Source organism: Mchenga conophoros, linkage group LG10 (genome assembly GCF_057382185.1).
Source record: "Mchenga conophoros isolate Kocher_MC1m ecotype Shallow Benthic linkage group LG10, M_conophoros_male_GT1.1, whole genome shotgun sequence".
Lineage (NCBI taxonomy): Eukaryota > Metazoa > Chordata > Actinopteri > Cichliformes > Cichlidae > Mchenga > Mchenga conophoros.
In genome coordinates this window covers 27,015,938-27,036,592 of record NC_140535.1, presented here as the reverse complement: position 1 = coordinate 27,036,592, position 20,655 = coordinate 27,015,938, and the positions used below count along the sequence as shown (strand labels likewise).

Below are 20,655 nucleotides of genomic sequence, written 5' to 3'. Positions count from 1 at the left end.
CTGAATCAGGGGACTGCAAGACAACAAAACACAGTAGAGCCAGGAGGAGGAAGAGGAGCAAAGTGTGCCTGCATGAGAGGAGCAGTGTTTGTACAGACATGTCAACTATTTTGTTTTTTTGTACTTTGGACTTACTTGGGTTCAGCTGAACATCAACTAAAAGGCACAAAAAAAAATGACAGCACAGTTTGTCTTCTCGCACACAGCCTCAAATTGTTACTTTTAATCCAAATCTTTATTCTAAACCGCAAGAGCTCAAATGTTTTTATTTCACTCAAACACTTAAAACATGAGCACATTAGCCATTTTAATAAACTAAACTGTTTAGCGAACAATTCTTTACATCATTCTTGACGAACAGTCTGAGGTTTCAGTCTTGATGCTCGTGCTCTTGTCCGGGTATGAGCCAGCGTATGCTGTCGGTCCGCAGGATGGCGTACAGAGTGAAGCTTGTGATGAAGAGGATGGAGAAGACCAGCAGCCAGTCGATGCTCCTCACGGGAACGTTAGGGAGGGGACCGAGGCGGTCTGTGTCTGTCACATTTCTATCAGGGCCGGCTTCAAAACCTGGAACACACAGAATTGGATCTTTTGAGTGGTTGTTCAGATTCATTTTACATGACTCAAAATAATCTTCCAACCACCCAATTCTGACCCTTTTGAGCCCAAACCAGTAAGCTCTATATAATGTAACACATAACCTGCATTTGTACCTGTCTGGTTAACAAGAAAAGATGTGAGCGTATCCAGCGTTCTGTCAGTGTGGTTGAAACGAGCCATCGGTTTTGCCCCTTGGAACAGCAGGATGTTGGGCACTGCCACAGTCCCAAACCTCGTGGAGAGGCTGGTGGAAGATGGAGACATGCATTACAAGAAAATAACACGCAATAGATTTAAATATTCACTGGTCAACAAAATAACCTACAGAAAAATCTTTTGAATATACATGATAGATGCATTCAAAACAATTTTTGAGTCTGCAGTTAGTCGATTTTTCTTATTTCAGCTGTTTCCTTTAAAGGTAACAACAGTGGATCATCTGCCTCCATCTAATCCTGTACCAAGTATTCTCCTCTGTCACACCAACCCTCTGTGTACATTATACTTACACAATGTCATGTATAATGTACAGGGATACAGATTATTATAAGCACCCTTTATGAGAACATAATCAATCGATTCTTGGATGTTTACACAAAATAGAGTCCAAACATTTGTTGCAACAAAATGATTTTCAGCTTTTCAAAATTCTGGTCTTTAATTTACTTACTTTGCCTCAAATGTGATTATAAAACCAAAGTCACAAAAAAGACTTAATTCTACATTTGTATTTTTATCATTTTCAACACAAAAGAACTTTTATCAACTACTCTAATTATGCAATTAACTGTTTGCTAATAAACATGAGCTATATTCTGCTTCTATATAGATGCTAAGGGGTGGTGAGCCACAGACGACAACAGCTTTAAAAAGTATTCTAAGAGGGGTTTTCACAGTGAGATTACACAGTTAAAACCAGAACAAAGGTGATCATTTACCTGCTGTGCTGTGAGGCATCCAGTGCCAAGAAATGCATGCTGGGAAAAACCCGGGGAAGGGCGTTGAAGTGAGGTGCCAGGTTGGCTGAGAACTGGCACCAGGCGGTGAAGAACAGCACCACAGAGCACTCTGTGCTGTTAGCATTGAGGAACTCCATTAGATCCTGAAAGAAAAGAAGGGATGGGTTTAGTGTTTTTTATCCAGGAGAGAAACAGGAAATTCTCCTGCATGGAATTTTATAAGAGGGATACAAACAGAACCTGAATTCTGGTAAATTCACTCAAAAATGAAAGGTGCAACAAACAACAATGCTCACGATACAAACAGTGAGTCATGCTATGATGAAATAAAACAAAACTGATTTACAAAAAGGTTTATACACACAAAAAATATACAAATAGATGCATTAGAAAAGTTGATAAATGAATCTTGTATATGGTAACTGGTGTAAATGTTTGGGAAATTGGTGGCACACTTTTTACACACTTTACACAGCGTGTAAACATGTGCCTCAGAGGATGGAGTGAATACCTGTGAGGCATTGAGGACCTGCACAGTGAAGTTCTCCATTCCTGTGATGTTCCGTCTATCACAGTTGACTTTGTACGTCTTGGCGGTCTCCGTGGTGTTGTGCTCCTCAACCGTTATGACCTCCGCACGCACAATGTCAAGCGTGAGCTGCAGGGAAACATTCAAGGAAAAGTTAGTTTCAGCAAAACTGCATTTATAACTATGCATATTTGGGCTAATCTTCAGTGAGACATTATCAAGCACACGTCAAAACATAAAAGCTAAGCTGAGGCTGAAATTAAATTAACCTTGTTATTGATTTTTTTATCAATTCATTTTTAAGATAGGAGAAGACTTTATTGATCCAACAGCGGTTTAAGTCAGTTGGTTTATAACAACCAGTGTTAATATCTTAAAGTAAATTTGTCCAGGAAGACATTTGAGAATCAAAGGATCTCATTGTCTCACTTAATCATCTTAGAAGACAAATCTGCAAATCTTCACAAGTGCAAATTTTACCTTAATAATAAATCATTTACTAATTTGTGATTATCTTTATATTTTGGGTTTCTTTTGGAATTTATACATCAATTTAGATGTCAGTCACTGTGGTAACTGAGGTGGTAACCCTTTAAGGCTGCAGTCTAACAGCAGTCCCTTTTTATGTCTCACAGTTTCATCTTACTAACCTGCTGTGATGATTCAGCATCTTCCTCCTGTGATCCACCATTCTCAGCTGGAGCCGGTGAACTACACTGGGCACTGCTGTCATCACAGGGCGGGGAGAAGCCTGACTGAAAGTCTTTCACATTTTTGGGGAAGAGAGACTCGATGTCAGATGGATCGATGGGAGTTTCAGTGCCCATCACAGCATCTGCGATCTCAGCCGTCTTGAACTGCCTCTTCGGCAGAGAGTCCAGGTCTCCGGACTCTACAAACTTGGGGCTGTTCTCCAAATCGGACAAAGTGTCCTCTGACAAAATGAGCTCCAGTGAGTCGTCATACTCTAAGGGACAAAAAAATAATTAAACTCAGTACATATAACATATTTGTAATTGTTTTCCATTCCATCTGACTTTTAATAGTGAATCACTGCAGAAGTTTATCTGAGGACAATCAGATTTCTTGCCATAAGCTGACAGTTACACTCCTGTGAAAAGCATTTGTTCATTTCCCGATTTCATAGTTTTTTGCACATTTATGACACGTAATTGTTTCGGATTCATAGGCATCTGATTAGAATAAACAGCGTCTCTCACATTATTTCAGTCATCTAAATCCCTTTGAAGAACTAGCTAACTAATAGAATATTACACAGAGAGAATATCCTGTGTTACTGTTAATGATCAACCTAAATACAAACATTATATTAGATAAAGGTTTGTACTGTTAGCATTGAGGCTAGCTGCAGCTATCAGTCTCTTACCTTGACCAGACGAAAACTTGAAAACATCCTCATGATGCAGCAAAAACAATAAGACAAACCGTAATTGAAGCTTATTTAAAATCCCCCTCATGTTTTTGAAATGTAACGAGCCAAACACGATTATGAAACGCTGTCACGACATTTTGAGCCGTGAAGAGATGCTGGTGGACTCATAGGAACGAGTGGTCGGATCTGTGGCGGAAGAAAATAGACGATGCACATGAAAAGGTGGCTTCCGGGATGCTTTTTTTTAACCCATACATTTATTTTTCTCTAGGAAATCCATCCCATATATTTCTAGACCATTCCTTGGCCGTTTTTGTGCTGTTATTGGTGCCTTTTACGGGGAACACTGATTTCCAGTTTGGGTACTCGGGTATATCAAACAGGGTTTAAGACAGCGTCACCTCACTTCCTGAAGTTTACTGCACAGCTCCACCTTTTGTTTTGCGTATGTGTCCATACTACGTATTACGGTAAGGGAAACCGAGAACCGATTTCAAAATAAACGCGATCTTCAATGGAACGTGATTTCAACATTACCCTACAATTTTAGTCTGCCATTGACGATATAATAAATAATGGAATAAAAAAACATGCCAATATAGAAATGAAAAATAACTTTTAAATGACAAAAATAGTCAAATATGGCAAACCCACATACGTAAACTCGCTTAACCAAATTAGAAAATTAAGACTTCAAGATATGTAAAGGTGATTTGAGAGGGGGGAAATGGTTTGTATAAAGTGATGTCAAAACGCTGATATCCAAAATCAGAGTCACTTACTTACCCTATACTGCCTGAGTAATGGTGTCAAAATTACTCTGTGGAAACTGAATTTACTTGCAATGGCTGTACACTTCTTTTGAAATTGTAATTTCTAAATGTGGTTATGCATAAGTATTTCATACTTGAATATTTCTGCCTTTGGCAGTTTTTAATTTGTATTTAATGTTTATTTCTGTATTGATATTTATCTCATGGTATATTACATCATTGATCACCGACTCACGTTGATTAATGTTAAAATTACATTCACAACTAGATTGCTAGATTGCTTTTATTTTGGATTTAGGTCTAAGTTTCCCGTACCGTAATGTGTAGCACATACACGTAATGCAAACTAAGGTGGGGGCTGGCTTGACTGAGTGTCTTAAAGTGGTACAAAGTCCGTTTATTCCCTCCCCTTCTACTCCTCAGCCAGTTAAAATATGAATCTAAACACCATGTGATCAAATGAAAGCGCTGAAAAGACCATACACCACAGATTAGTGTGTAAGGAGGCAATGAATGCAGATTTTCTCTGGTAGCTGAAAGTGAAACTTAATTTGACTGGACAAAATGGCGCTGCAGCTGATTCAGCTGGATCAAGAAAAACTGAGCTGTTCCATTTGTCTGGACCTCCTTAAAGATCCAGTCACTATTCCCTGTGGCCACAGCTACTGCATGGACTGCATCAAAAACTGCTGGGATGAGAAGGAAACACACAGCTGCCCTCAGTGCAGGCAGACTTTCACACCGAGGCCTGTCCTGGTGAAGAACATGATTTTAGGTGAGTTAGTGGAAGACTTAAAGAAAGCAGAACATTCAACAGCTTCATCTGATCATACCTTTGCTGGACCTGGAGATGTGGCCTGTGATTTCTGTTCAGAGAGGAAGCTGAAAGCCTCCAAGTCCTGCCTGGTGTGTATGGCCTCTTACTGTGAGCAGCACCTTCAGCCTCACTACAACGTAGCTCCATTAAAGAAACACAAGCTCATCAAAGCCACTTCAAAGCTTCAGGAGAACTTCTGCCCTCGCCATGATGAGGTGATGAAGATCTTCTGCCGCACTGATCAGCAGTGTATCTGTTATCTCTGTTTAATGGATGAACACAAAGACCATGTCACAGTGTCAGCTGCAGCAGAAAGAGCCGAGAAACAGAAAGATCTTGAAACAAATCAGCAAAATGTCCAACAGAGAATCCAGAACAGAGAAAAAGATGTGAAGGTGCTTCAAGAGGAAGTTGAGGCTATGAATCTTTCTGCTGATAAAGCTTTCAGAGAATGTGATAAGGCTTTCAAAAATTTGATCAGTCTCATTGAGAAAAAAAGCTCTGAGGTGAAGCAGCAGATCAGATCCAAGCAAAAATGTGAACAGAACAGAGTCAAAGAGCTTCAGGAGAAAATAGAGCAGGAGATCAGAGATCTGAGGAGGAGAGACACTGAACTGCAGCAGCTCTCACTGACAGAGGATCACCTCCATTTTCTGAAAAACTACTCCTCACTGTCACATCAGAGTGCATCTACAAACGTACCCACCTACAACAATCTTACTCTGCAGTACTTTGAGGATGTGACTGCATCTGTGTCACGGACCAGAGATAAAGTGAAGGCTCTTCTCAGTGATGAGTGGCCAAAAATCTCAGTTGGAACGACCAAAGCAGATATTTTACTGCCTCAAGGAGAACCCAAAACCAGACACGACTTTTTGAAATATTCTTGTCAGATAACACTGGATATAGATACAGTGAACACACTTTTATCATTGAGTGACAGCAACAGAAAAGTAACACTGATGAGTAGAAACCAGTCATATCCAAGTCATCCAGACAGATTCCTTGTTTGCCGGCAGGTCCTGAGCAGAGAGGGTCTGACTGGACACTGTTACTTGGAGGTGAAGTGCAACGGGATGGTTGGAGTAGCTGTTGCATACAAGGATATCGGCCGTAGAGGGACCAGAGAGGAATGTGGATTTGGATTTAATGACAAATCCTGGGCATTAACAGTTTCAGGCAGTGGTTACAACTTCAAACACAACAACATTTCCACTCTCATCTCAGGCCCTCTGTCCTCCAGAATAGGAGTATATTTGGATCACAGGGCAGGAACTCTTTCTTTCTACAGCATCACTGAGACCATGAATCTCCTCCACAGAGTCCAGACCAGGTTCACTCAGCCTCTCCATGCTGGACTGTGGCTTCCACAAAGTGCTGGAGACACTGCTGAGCTGTTTGACTTCAAGTAGATAAGAGATATTGAACTGTGCAATACAGTATTTGTTAAGATGTATGTATGTACACTATCAAAGATCTTTATGTATGTTATGATTTGTACCTTATTTTTTTCTGTTTACAAAATAATTTTTCAATAATTTAATAACTAATGTATGTATGTAAATATTGTACTTTACTTTCAAACTCATAACTAAAACATTTATCAAAATTAGATTTTTCAGAAATTCTCAATTTATACAGTGTGTTGAGAAATAATGATAAAAACTGTTGTCACTAGTTTAACCGCGGGAAACAAAAAGAAAAATGCAAAAGGATGACACAATATGTGTCTATGATGACATGTAGGTTTGAATAATTTCGTTTGATGTACTTTTATTTTTACAAAAAAAAAGATTTTATATAGGATACCTTTTTTTAATTTACAAAAAAGCAAAGCATTGGAGTTTTCGCCCACATGAGATGCGCTGCCTTGGATCCTCCAAGATCCTGGGTCCTGAAACTTAGTTCACTTTTATTTATATAACGCCAAACTACAACAGTTGCCTCAAGATTCTTTTTATTTTAAGCCAAGACCCTACTTTAAGATCAAGAAAACTGAAAAAACCCCAACAATCAGAAGATCCCCTTTGAGCGAGCACTTTGGCGACAGTAGGAAAGAAAAACTTCCTTTTAACAAGAAGAACCCTCCAGCAGAAGGGCTTGTGTACACACAAAGCCTGAAGAAATTCATCTTTCTTTTCGAACCACTTGGAGAGCTCTATGGTTTCATTCGGCTTCATCTGGCCATCACTCCTCGAGAAGATCTGCTTAGCAGGTGCTGCAGTTTCACACTCTTTGCCTGCCTGCAGGGAGTTACTGATAATAGATACAACAACATGAAAGTTTGACTCAAGCCTGCCTTTTATCAATGGTTCAGATTGCTGATGATGTAATGCTGTGGTGATTATGTTCTCGGCACACTTTGGGCCCTGTAGTACCAACTGAGCATTATTTAAACCCCTTAACATACCTAAGCAGGAAACTCTCCATATTGTCAATATGGAGCAAAATGGAGCAGAATTCTGGACAAATGTATCAGTTTCCATCTGGTATATCATACAGACATATGGCTAGTATAGAGTAATGGATCTAAATGATCATCAGTTCCCAAAAGCTGTTAAATTTGTTTTTTGAAAATCATTCCAGAAATGAAGTAACCTTGGAAAATCCCAAAATATAAGTGTAAAATCCTCAATCCAAAGCCCCTACAGCAAAATTACCAAATTCAAATTTTCAAATTCAAATTTTATTTGTCACGTACACAGTCATACACAGTACGATATGTAGTGAAATGCTTGGACAACTGCTCGTGACCTAAAGAAAACAAAAAAGGAAAAGGCTATGAATAAGATAGGAAATAAATATGAAAAATTAAAAAGGGTAAATTTAACTAAGAAGGAATAAAATATAAATTAAGGTTAAAAATGAAATAACTGTACAACACAAATTAGAATGAAGGGTAAATTTAACTGGGAAGGAATAAGATAAAATATATAAATTAAAGTTGAAAATAAAATAACTGTACAACAAAATACACAATATAGAACTATATAAGAATGTATGAAGAAATCTAAATATAAATAAATATATACACAATAACAGCAGCTGTACAAGTATTAACCGGAAATGAAGAATATAGTGACCAGTGTTGTGCAAAAAAACAATGTGTGCAAAAACAATGTCCAGAAAGTCCAGTGTGTGTGTGTAAGAACCATATGTGTGGGTCAGTACTGTGTGGTGGTGTGATTGAGAGACCGTATCGCCTGCGGGAAGAAGCTCCTCCTCAGTCTCTCTGTGTTGGTCTTCAGGGAGCGGAATCGCTTTCCTGACCTCAGCAGAGAGAACAGTCTGTTGTTGGGATGGCTGAGGTCCTTCACGATCTTCCTGGCCTTGGTCCAGCACCGCCTGCTGTAGATTGAGTGCAGGTCAGGGAGCTCGGAGCGGATGGTGCGCTCAGCTGACCGCACAACCCTCTGTAGAGCTCGTCTGTCCTGCATGGTGCTGTTCCCGAACCAGGTTAAGATGTTTCCCGCCAGGATGCTCTCTATGGTGCACGAGTAAAAGTTCCTGAGCACCTTGGAGGGCAGTTGGAAGTCTCTCAAGCGTCTGAGGTGGTAGAGACGCTGTCGGGCCTTTTTCACCACGGTGTTGATGTGACAGGACCATGACAGGTCCTGCGTGATGTGAACTCCGAGGTATTTGAAGCTGTCCACTCTCTCCACTGGGCACTCGTTGATGACGGGGGTCTGGTAGTTCCTCTCCTGCTTAGTGCTGAAGTCCACTATCAGCTCCTTTGTCTTACTGACGTTTAGAAGGAGGTTGTTCCTCTGGCACCAGTTCTCCAGATTCCTAATCTCCTTCAGGTAGGCCGTCTCGTTGTTATCAGAGATCAGGCCCACCACGACGGTGTCGTCAGCAAACTTGATGATGGTGGTGGAGCTGGTAGTGGCCACACAGTCATATGTGTACAAAGAGTACAGCAGGGGGCTCAGAACACACCCCTGGGGGGCTCCAGTGCTGAGAGTGGTGGAGGCTGAGACATGTCCGCCCATCCTTACTGCCTGTGGTCTGCCAGTTAGGAAGTTGGAGATCCACTGACACATAGATGAGCTGAGTCCCAGATGCTCCAGCTTGGTGGTGAGTGTGGCGGGAATTATGGTATTAAATGCAGAGCTATAGTCTATGAAGAGCATTTTAACATAATTCCCCCTTCTAGTGTCCAAGTGAGTGAGTGATGTGTGGAGGAGATGAGAGATGGCATCGTCTGTGGAACGATTTGGACGGTAAGCGAACTGTAGTGGGTCCAGTGTGTCTGGTAGTGAAGAAATGATGAAGTCTCTGACCAGGCGTTCAAAGCACTTCATCACTACTGAGGTGAGGGCTACAGGGCGATAGTCATTGAGAGAAGCAGGGTGGGGTTTCTTCGGGACAGGAACAATGATGGACTCTTTGAAGCATGTGGGGATCACCGACTGAGATAAAGAGATGTTGAATATCTCAGTGAACACAGGAGCTAGCTGGTATGCGCAGTCTCTTAGGATACGACCTGGGATGCCGTCTGGTCCTGCTGCTTTCCTGGTGTTCACTCTCTTGAAGGCTCTCCTTACTTCATGCTCGGAGATGACGAGCACGTTTCCGGTGCTGGCAGTATCTTCCTGTCTGCAGCCGTTAGCGCCGCTAACACTAGCATTGTTGGAGACCTTAGTTGCAGCCTCGAAGCGAGCATAGAAAGTGTTCAGCTCGTCTGCCAAAGTCACGGCCGCGTTCGTCATACCGGTTGTTGGTGCTTTATAGTCCGTTATTGTCCTTAGTCCCCGCCACAGGCTCCTAGAGTCACTCTGTTGGAGTTGTGACTCTAGTTTCCTCCCGTAGCGCTGCTTCGCCTCTTTCACCGCCCTCCGCACGTTATATGACGCGGCTTTGTACGGGTCCATGTCCCCCGTTGTGAGTCCCGTGTTGTAGGCAGCGGTGCGGGATCTCAGAGCGTTGCGGATGGTTTTATCCACCCACGGCTTCTGGTTGGGAAACGTTGTGATAGTCTTTGTCTCCACGGTATCATCCGCTAGTTTCCCGATGAATCCCACAACCGCTTCCGTAAACACGTTGACGTCATCGTCGGAGCTGTTTCTGAACATGCCCCAGTCTGCGTCATCGAGTGCGTCCTGTAACGCGGCCACCGATTGATCCGTCCAGCGCGCGACCTTCCTCTGAACCGGAACTTCCTGTTTCAGCCTTTGTTTATATTTTGGCATGAGGAAGATGGCGGCGTGATCAGATTTGCCAAACGGAGGGCGGGATTGTGCCTTGTAGCCGTCCTTGACCGTAGTGTAGCAGTGGTCCAGTGTCCTTTCACCCCTGGTGGGGCAGGTGATGTGTTGATAAAAGTTCGGCGCTGCGCGTTTGAGGTTGGCGCTATTAAAGTCCCCCGTCACAATAAGTGCAGCGTCCCGGTGTTGTGTCTGGTGCTGTGTGAGTGCCTCATGCAGCTCGCATAAGGCGGTGACCGTGTCCGCTTGTGGTGGAATATAAACGGCACTTACAATGACCGATGTAAATTCCCGAGGTAGATAAAAAGGACGACACATGATGGACAGTAGTTCCAGATTTGGTGTGCAGGAGCGTGTGAGAGGAACAACGTTCGCACTGTTGCACCAGTTGTTGTTCACCATTAAACACACGCCGCCTCCCCTTGACTTCCCCGAGTCCCGTGTCCTGTCCATGCGGTGAACCGAGAAGAACTCGGCCGGCTGGATGGCGTGGTCCGGCACCGCTGGGTTCAGCCATGTCTCGGTGAAGCAGAGGAGATTGCAGTCCCGAATGTCTCTCTGGAACTTTATCCTGGCCCTGAGGTCATCAAGCTTGTTCTCCAGTGACTGGACGTTGGCGAGCAGGATGCTAGGCAGAGGTATGCGGTGTGCACGAGCTCTCAGCCTGTTCCTGACGCCGGCTCGCTTCCCTCTAGGCCGCCGCCGCTTCCCTTTGTTCTCCCTCGAGATCTCACTCGGCCAGCTCGGATCCGGAGTTAAAAACTTCGAATTGTGAGTACATTGTAAACCAATAGAAACAAGAGTGTCACTGTCATACCTAATGTACCCAATGGTGATGATTTTGCCGATTTAGAAACGCTGAAAACTAACTTAAAAAACAAAGACAAAGAAAAAGTGGTCGGAGCAGTCGTGACGGCAGCCGACCTCACCGGCGCCATCTTCATCATATCTTGAAATAATAATAATGGGTATATTGAAATATCTCATTTTTATTTTCACTTTGCTAGTTTACTTCCTGCTTTAAATTTTGCCTTATTATGAAAACATTTTTCATCTGTTATACTCCTACTTAAATTAGTATAGACCTACAGTATGTACGTTTTTGTCATGGTGCTGGGTTGACCCAGCGTTTTGCCTTTGTCATTATGTTTTATCAGATTTGATGTTAATTTCTTCATGGTTATTAGTATGTAGGTTTCATTCTCAGGGAGCGTGGAATTCGACCTCCGGTCAGCGTCTTATACAGGCCCCACGGCGCCAGGACCAGATGAACCGAATCCAAAAACGCAGCGCCACAGTAAGGTGAATATGAAACACTGCATTCCATCAAGCGTTAAAATACGTTGATATTGAGATTTTCCTTTAAAATAGTGTAAGCCTGGTGAGCGCCGACAGATCTCATAGTCCAGAGAGGGACTTAAGGAGACAACAGGCAAGAGCGATATTCTAGAAATCGCTATTAAAAGTTCCGGTTGCTCTGGGTAGCAGCTGTAACGGAACGAGTTCCGGTCACTCTAGGAGTGGCTGCAACGGAACAGGTTAAAGGTTACATGAAATAGGCCTATGGAAAATCTCAATAAAAATTATAAAAACGCGCTTTGTTTGTGTTGAAATAGAGGAGTGAGTTGTTTTTACGACCCAATAAGCGGTCGAACCACTTCTCAAACTGTTTTCCTGTGTACACTCACGTATTGGTTAAAGTGGAAAAAGGGTTGTGCGTCATCACGTAAAATCAATAACCGCTCACTCGAATAGCAAGTGAGTAGAAGGCTGTTATTGAAAACCCATTCTCACTTTTGCATGCCAAAGAAGGTGTCACAGTTCTGACGTAATTAGTTCAAAATGGGTAATTCTAAAACTAAAGTAAAATTAACAGCAGATGAAGAAAAGCTTGAAAGAAACTGTCAAAATGCAGGAAAAGTCAGTGCAAATAGGTGGAGAAATCCACATAAAATTTATTGTCCAGCCTGGCAAGGCAAATGCAATCAAGAGTCAATAACTGCTTTAAAAGCTGCTTTGCAAAAAGAACTATTCGAGGAAAAAAGTCAAAAGAAAAAAGCAAAACGTGTAGCAGAATGGCGACTTTTCAAAGCATGGGAAGCAGAAAATGATAAACGCAGTGCTAAACGTGCCCAAAAACAAGAAAATAAAGATAAACAGAGAGCTGCAGGAGAGGAAAAAAACCCCCCTCCTTATGCACCTTCCTCTCAGCCCACACACACAGCAGCAGCAGCAGCAGCTGCACCAACTCCTGCGTCACCGCTTCCTGTAATCTCTCCTCACAACCCTTTTGCTCCAGATCCCTATGCTGAGGCAAAACATCAGCTTAATCTTATGACTAAACATAATCACTACAAAAAAGAAGGAACTGTAGGTCAGTTTCCAATGGTTGCCTTATCAAATCCTAGGTATGGGCAACCCAGTGGGCCTGTAGACGGCCAAGGAATCATACCAATAGATGGAGAACCTCTGATATACGCATTCAGACCCTGGTCCCATAAGGACAGAGAGAATGTGCTAAAAGATGTCCCACCCCTTAATGAAGGTTTTCAACAGTGGCGACATGCAGTAGAGTTGATTCGTAGAGGTTGGGGTTTGAATGGTCATGAGATGCTCCAAGTTCTTCAAGATTTATTAGGTTTACGTTTTCCTAGAGTCAGAGGAGCCTACACAGGAAACGACCAAAACGGTGATGTTTTAGGACCAGACACTCCTCAGTTAGTTCAAGAAATAAATGACTTGTACGGCAGAATAGAAATCAATTTAGCCCCAAGGCCAGATTATGGAAAAATAGGAGAGTGCAAACAAAAGGAAGGAGAGACAGCATCAGACTATCTGGATCGCTTACGTCCTGTTTTCGGGCAAAATTCAGGACTGGATTACGATCCAAATCCACAGTCTGCTTTTCAACAACAATTAAAAAATGCCTTCCTGAATGGCCTAATGCCCAAAATAAAAACACACGTAGACAAACACTGGGTGACACAAAACACAGGCACTCTGCCTGACGCCCTGCAATATGCTGAGCATGCAGTTAAAGTGCATAAACAGAAAGAAAAAACAGAAGGAGTTTTCATGATTGACCCAGGGACAGGCTTCATAGCTTTCTCAGGACAACAAAAACACACAGCAGGTTTTAAGCCACGTAAGGGAAAGCAGAAAGTAGGACAAAGAAGAGACAAAAGAGATATACAATGTTATAACTGTGGTAAATACGGGCACTTCGCTCGAGACTGTAGAAGTGTAAGCCAGGACCAAGAAAGTGATGATGACAGGCGCAGACGCCGTGATGAATGACTAGCACGAGAGGAAGGAAGTGAAACAAGTGAAGGGGAAGTTTACAATATTGAACAACTACTGCTAGGATCAGAAGCAAAGCCAACAGTTATACTACACGTGAATGGTGTCCCAGTAAAATTTCTTTGTGACACAGGAGCGTGTAGATCTGTCTTAGCAGTAGAAGTCCCAAATGTAACTTTCTCAAAAGACACTTTAATTGTGAAATCAGCTTCAGGACATGTGACATTGCAACAGCTAACCGTTCCCCTCTTTATGTCACATAGAGAAAGTGGTCGTGGCTGCAAAAATCAGTGCATCTATGACCCATCTTGTCCACTAAATTTGTTAGGAAGAGATGCTTTAACAAAATTAAAAATAGGAGTTATCCCTGAAGAAAGTGGCATGCAAGCCAGACTCCTACTCTCTGAAAGTCAGAGCCAAACTGAAGACATTTTTGTTTGTGAAGGTTCAGGTGAGCCAAATTATTACTGGACCTTAGATTTACCAAAACTTGAACCTCTGGAAGCCAAGGCTAATGTGTACTTACCTGAGCACTCACAGAGGCAGGACCCAGCAGCATACCACAACACCCTGTGGTATAAACATGTCCCAGGCCCAGACAAAATTTATGATCAGCAAGTGCACAGACTAGGACCACAAAAACTAGTCCTACGGCACCTGTATGTAACACAGAGTGGCAACGCGGTATGCTCAGTGTTACAGACAGATGCAGTGCGACGCATAAATAAAATGTTGAACCCTCATGTATCTGTTGCATGCAACGACCAAACGCCTTGGTCTGAGTTAGGCACAGTGCTGAGAAATGTAGAAATGGACAGATATGACAGAACAGAGTGTGAGGGCTGGCAAAAAGGCCGTAGAACAGGGTGCATGAGACTCACGCTGTGTTGGCCGGTGACAGCCACACCAGCTACACATTTAACCACAACAGAGCAAGACGAATGACAAGTGCTAACAGTTGAAACACATCCTGAACTAGAAAAGCTGCCACAAACATTATGGTCTCAAGGACCCACAGATGTAGGCCTAATAAAAGAAGCAGATCCAGTAGTGGTGAAAACTACAACCACATATAGGCCTGTGAAACCACAATATCCTTTGAGTGCAGAGGCGAGAGAAGGAATTGAACCAGTCATAGCAGATATGCAAAAAGCAGGTATTCTCGTGAAAACTAATGGAGCCACGTGTAATACACCAATTTTTCCAGTAAAAAAGGCTAATACAGGAAAATATCGCCTAGTTCATGATCTAAGAGCAATAAACGAGGTAACAGAGCAAATACCTCCAGTGGTTGCAAATCCACACACAATTTTAAATCAGGTAACACCGAAAGAACAGTGGTTCTCTGTAATAGACTTGTCCAATGCTTTCTTCTCTGTGCCTCTACACCCTGACTCACAGAAGCTATTCGGATTCACCTTTAACAATCAAAAGTATACTTATACAAGGTTGCCTCAAGGATTCCAGAATAGCCCCACTCTATATGCTGAGGCTTTGAGAAAATCAATGTCATCTTGCTCCCTCCCTGCTCCAGGGCAATTCTTGCTGTATGTAGATGATATATTGATTACAGGCCATACACAGGATGAGTGCAAGACAAACACATTGACAGTTTTGCAACATCTCGCAGAGCAGGGCCATAAGGTATCACAGCATAAATTGCAGTTGTGGAGCCAGGAAGTGACATACCTTGGCCACAAACTAACAGGACAAGGCAGACAGCTGTTAGACAGCAGAAAAGTAGCTGTACAAAATGCTCCAAAGCCGATTACTAAACAACAAATGATGAGTTATTTAGGTCTGTGCAATTTCTGTAGATGCTGGATTCCAGAGTATGCACTGCTGGCCCAGCCACTACAGAACCTCATTTATGGTAAAGACCTAGCATTAAAAGACAAAATACAATGGACCCCAGAAGCAGAAAAAGCTTTTGTTGATTTAAAAATGGCATTGCAGACATGTACCGTCCTAGCTTTACCTGACTATGAAAGACAGTTTGTTCTCCATGTTGATGGTGCAGGAGGGTACATGAAAGCAGTGTTAACTCAAGCTTTTGGAGAAAAACAACGCCCATTAGCTTTCTACTCATGCAAACTTGACTCTGTAGCTGCTGGATTACCTACCTGTGTTCAGGCGTGCGCAGCAGCAGCAGAGGCAGTTAAAAAATGTGCAGACATTGTTTTGGGACATAAGTTGATCATTAAAGTCCCACATGCTGTGACCTCTATTTTACTCCAAGCAAATCTCTCTTTCCTCACACATGCCAGACAACTTTCTTATGTGGGGATTTTACTTTCACAATCACATATCACAATAGAGAAGTGTGGCCAGCTAAACCCAAGCACACTTTTGCCGACCCCTCTGGATGGAGAACAACATTGTTGCATTAAAAAATTAGAGGAAGACACAAAGCCTCGCAATGATATACACAGTTCCCCCCAGAGCAGTTTCAGTAATGTTTTTGTGGACGGCTCAGCGTCAAAAGATATTTACGGTAGAAATTGTGTGGGTTACGCGGTCACAACTGTTGATGAAGTGGTAGAGGCAAAAGCTCTCAGTTCCTCAAACTCTGCTCAAAGCGCAGAGTTGACCGCAGTCATCAGAGCATGTACACTGTACGAAGGTCAAAGTGTCAATATACACACAGACAGCCAATATGTCTATTCAGCAGTTCATCATTTTGCAAAAATATGGCATAACAGAGGAATGACAACGTCCTCAGGCAACCCAGTTCAACATGCAAACCTTCTAAAAAAGCTATTAGAAGTAATAACGTTGCCAAAAGAATTAGCACTATGCAAATGTGCAGCTCATCAAAAGGATGACACAGAAATAACAAGAGGAAATAACTTTGCTGACAAAGCAGCCAAAGCAGCTGCAGAAAAACATATTGATGTTTTAACAACAGAAACCATAGATTTAATACCATTAGAAATACTGGCAGATGCACAGAAAACAGCATCGCTGAGTGAACAAAAATCGTGGTTGAAAGATGGAGCAGAATTAAAAGACAATCTCATGATGTGTAATGGCAAACCAGTCCTTCCAAAAAATTTGCATAAAACTGCTGCATTAGTGACACACGGCAGAACGCATGTGTCAACGGGTGGGATGGTTTCTATACTCAATAAACAGTTCTATACAAAAAATTTTGAAAGTTCAGCAAAAGAGTTTATTAGAACATGCATGATTTGCCAAAAACACAATGCTCAAGGTAATTTACGGCCAAAGCGAGGCCGGTTCCCTAAACCGCCACACCCATTCCATACTATCCACATGGATTTTATAGAACTAAATGAATCTCAATCCTCCAAGTATGCACTTGTGATAATAGATGTATTTTCCAAGTGGCCAGAAATATACCCAGTGAAAAAAGCAGATGCAATTTCAGTAGCAAAATGTTTGTGCAACCATTTCATTCCAACATATGGCATTCCATCTCTGATAAGATCAGACAATGGCACACATTTTGTAAATGAAGTTATAAGTAAAGTTTCTGAAGCTCTAGGCTTCAGCATAAAACATCATTGTTCTTATCATCCACAAAGTGCAGGATTAGTCGAGAGAACTAACGGCACAATTAAACAAAGATTGAGAAAATGTATGGAAGAAACTAAAAAACCATGGCCTGAATGTCTAAGCTTAGTAAAGTTATGGATGAGAATAACTCAAGGAGCAGGTGGTCTAACGCCATTTGAAGTTGTACATGGCAGACACTTCCCTCTTCCCATAACGAGCGAGCCAATTAATAAATCTATTGCAGAAACAACAATGGCAGAATGGATGACAAAACTGTTTGAAAATAAAGAAGTGATTTTAAACAATCAACTGCCGAGTGATCTATCTCCAGTCTCTTGCAGGTTGAACCCCGGTGATTGGATTCTGATTAAAGTCCTCCAGCGGAAAAACTGGAGTGCTCCGAGGTGGGAGGGTCCCCATCAGGTGCTGCTTACTACACCAACAGCTTGTAAAATCGCTGAAAGACCTTCTTGGATCCATCAAAGTCACGTGAAGAAAGTGTTTGCACCACAATAAGACGCCGGTTCCCCCGACTCTCAAGTGATCCCCTGGTGAAGGAAAGGGCTGATTGGGTATACCCCGCCCTTTACCTTCTCGCCAGTGGTCTCCTCACTTGGAGCTCAGGTGTGCCTGGTCGCCCTGAAGAACAAACACATAATAAAGAGTGACCCATCCCACCAAAGAGAGGAACCAATGACAACACCGGGGACGCCTAGAATGCAGAGAGCCAGCATGATGAATCTAGAAGAAGAAGTGCCACCAGCCCCAGCCCCAAAGCTGCTATGCTTAAGTGCTTGTCACTTTCAACGGAAACGGTTCATGTGCCGCCTGATCTGTCTGGTGGCCGGTGTCATCTTAGGGGTGATGCTCCTCTGGCTGATACCTGGAGGAGCCCGCAGAATAACACCAACTATTCCCCGTCTCAAGAGGTGGACCCATGACAACTCCCATCTAACTGAGATGACCCAAGATCACATTCACCCTTGGATGAACAATGCCTGGTACCGATATCTACACAACACCATAGATGAAAAAGAATGTTATGTCTGTTCTCACATGCCTTCAACTTCAGTCTACCCCACCATATATGGTCGCAAAATGGACAGTCACGTGCAAAGTGAATGTGCAGCAAGTTTCGCCAGCATTGGAAGACAATACTTTACAATCGGCATGAAAGCTTCACTCCCAGGTGCAAAAGGCCTGAAGAAGGATGGAATCTGTGACGACAAATTCTGGGTAGATATGACAGTAAAAAACAGAAATGCTTCTGTCCCTTTCCCTGTTTTTATGACCCATACAGAGACATGGCATCCTCTGTGCTTCTACCAAGCGTCAGTGCAAGGACGCCACCCTCTGGGCCATACCGACAACTGCAACACAACCTATGGAGGAGTAGGGTATGGGACAGTCAACCTAAATCAACAGGTAAATGGCACCTATTGGGTACAAGGTATGGCATGGCTGTGCGGACAGCGTGCGTACTTTATGTTGCCACCCAACTGGTCAGGATGCTGTGCACCTATCTTCATTTCAGATCACACTTTTAAGATATCTGTGTACAACAAGACCAGAGTTAGGCGTCATATAGAAATCAAGCCTCATGATTCAATCCTTGGAACAGATGTGCCAGAGGAATTCAAACTCTGGAGTACCGCCGACAAGGTAATGCACTCTCTGTTTCCCTGGACCGGAGTAGGAAAACACGCACTACGAATTGAGACTTTAGACTATCGCTTTGGACTGTTTTTGAACGCTTCCACCCGCATTGACAAATCACAGAATGAAGAAATTGATGCAATCCGCATCACTGTCATGCAACACCGAGTAGCTTTGGACCTTATTCTTGCAGAGAAAGGAGGTCTTTGTGTATTGTTCAACAAGACATGTTGTACTTACATACCTGACAACATACACTCATTAAACATGACAAATGCTTTGAATGTTCTGAGACAACTAAGAGACGCTCAGCAACAGGACTACGTAACCGATGAGCCTGGCTGGTGGGACTGGTTGCTGAGCGGCTCCTGGAAATCTTTGCTGATTAAAGGCCTGTTGGCCCTATGTACTGTGATGTTCCTATTTTGCATTTTTGCTGCTTGTATTATCCCTTGTCTGAGACGCATGGTGATGAGTATGTTTAATCGTACTTTAGGAAATTTTGTTTTGATCCAGAGAGATATGGAGGATCCCTTTCGCCAGTATGATATGCTAACTAGAGAGACCAGAGAAGAGAATGTCTATGATAATCTTAATCCTAGCAGAGCTGATGTTTAGATACTTCACTGAATGATATGCAAGTTGAAAATGTGATTTAACAAGTGACTATGCATTGATATTAAACATGTGAAATATATTAACAACAGGAGGGAAATGTTAAGAGATTTTCTACATTATACACTATAGCTAAATCTCTATAATACAATATAATCAAGTAGGCCTTATATTCTAACCAAGTGTGCCTTATATTTAGTGTGTTCATATATTTTCACATAACCAAGCCTATTGTTGAAGAATCAGCTAACCAAGTTTATTGTTAAAGAGAACATAATGCATTCCTTACTTAAGTGTCTGAAATGTTTGAGATGTTTTGACAGCATGATATAATGATGCATTCTTTCCTATAATGTCTGTGATGTCAGATAAAGCATGATATACTACTGTATTTTTAATCCCAGTGTGTGAAAGATCAGATAAGCTGATTTCATGTTTAACCTCTTCCCTGACTGTTAAAAAGAGGAAGTACTATGTAACCCATTTTTGCCTTATAAATAAAGCAGCGAGCCTGTGCTCGTGGTGGTGTCTTCTCAGAGAGACATTCACCCGTGCGCACGTTTTCTAATTACTCTCTGAGTTGGTCTGCAGTTGTCTCATTTCTCTTACTTGTGTTTTGAACAAATGTCTAAACCCCTGACAGTTTCATTCTCAGGGTTTCCAGTCCTAAGGTTTATTTCCCGTGTCGTCCCCCTTCGTGTCCATGAGTTTGTTTTATGAATTTCCTGTTTTACTTTGAAGGTCTGTGTCTGTTATCACTGTGTTCAGCTTGTATCCTCCCGTCATCTTGTGAATTAGGATCATCTGTGTGTCATTGCCTGATAACCGTGTGTGTGTGTGTGCGCTCTTTGTCGGCTCGGCCCTGTTTCAGGAAGCCGGTTTAGTGGAAAAACTGAGTAAGTATACCCTGAGTTAACGAAAACTCTGGGTTTTCGGTTTCACAAAGCGAGTTCAGCTGAAGCCTGAGTGAGTCACTATGACGACACACGCCGTGAAGCTAACCTGCCCCCTAGCAGGTTTACTACAACTAACCCTGACTGTCTCCGCCCCTTTGTCGGAAACCTGACAGTAGGAAGTGTCAGACATGGCGTGTCCCTTCCTTGAAGAGCCAGTAGATCGTGAAGCCCAAATTCTCCGCAGAGCTCTCCGCCGGGAGAGAGTGATCAGAGCGCGTTTGGACATTTTATCATTTCCTGATGATTGTCTGTGCGAACGTTACTGTTTCTCAGCACAATCTATAATTTATTTGGATAACATCCTCAGGCCATATATTACGCATGTGACACA

The 20,655-nt window shown here is 42.5% G+C and overlaps 3 protein-coding genes across 3 annotated transcripts; 2 read left to right on the top strand and 1 right to left on the bottom strand.

Annotated features, from left to right (window-relative positions):
- Positions 1 to 213: 213 nt before the first annotated feature.
- txndc15 (thioredoxin domain containing 15) lies at positions 214 to 3,616 on the bottom strand. The gene is made up of 6 exons (XM_085289618.1): positions 3,476 to 3,616; positions 2,739 to 3,055; positions 2,071 to 2,217; positions 1,539 to 1,702; positions 714 to 844; positions 214 to 567 (listed from the first exon to the last, which is right to left on the bottom strand). The coding sequence occupies exons 1-6, from the start codon at positions 3,564 to 3,566 to the stop codon at positions 371 to 373; spliced, it is 1,047 nt and encodes a 348-aa protein (XP_085145744.1). The 5' UTR covers positions 3,567 to 3,616; the 3' UTR covers positions 214 to 370.
- A 975-nt stretch (positions 3,617 to 4,591) lies between these two features.
- Positions 4,592 to 7,851, top strand: LOC146566080 (tripartite motif-containing protein 16-like). The gene has a single exon (XM_085289616.1). The coding sequence runs from the start codon at positions 4,819 to 4,821 to the stop codon at positions 6,481 to 6,483; it is 1,665 nt and encodes a 554-aa protein (XP_085145742.1). The 5' UTR covers positions 4,592 to 4,818; the 3' UTR covers positions 6,484 to 7,851.
- Positions 7,852 to 10,019: 2,168 nt separating this feature from the next.
- On the top strand, positions 10,020 to 19,947 carry LOC146566079 (syncytin-A-like). Its single transcript, XM_085289617.1, has 3 exons — positions 10,020 to 11,049; positions 11,486 to 11,580; positions 17,439 to 19,947. Exon 3 carries the CDS (start codon positions 17,791 to 17,793, stop codon positions 19,369 to 19,371), a length of 1,581 nt encoding a protein of 526 aa, XP_085145743.1. The 5' UTR covers positions 10,020 to 11,049; positions 11,486 to 11,580; positions 17,439 to 17,790; the 3' UTR covers positions 19,372 to 19,947.
- The last annotated feature ends 708 nt before the right edge of the window (positions 19,948 to 20,655 follow it).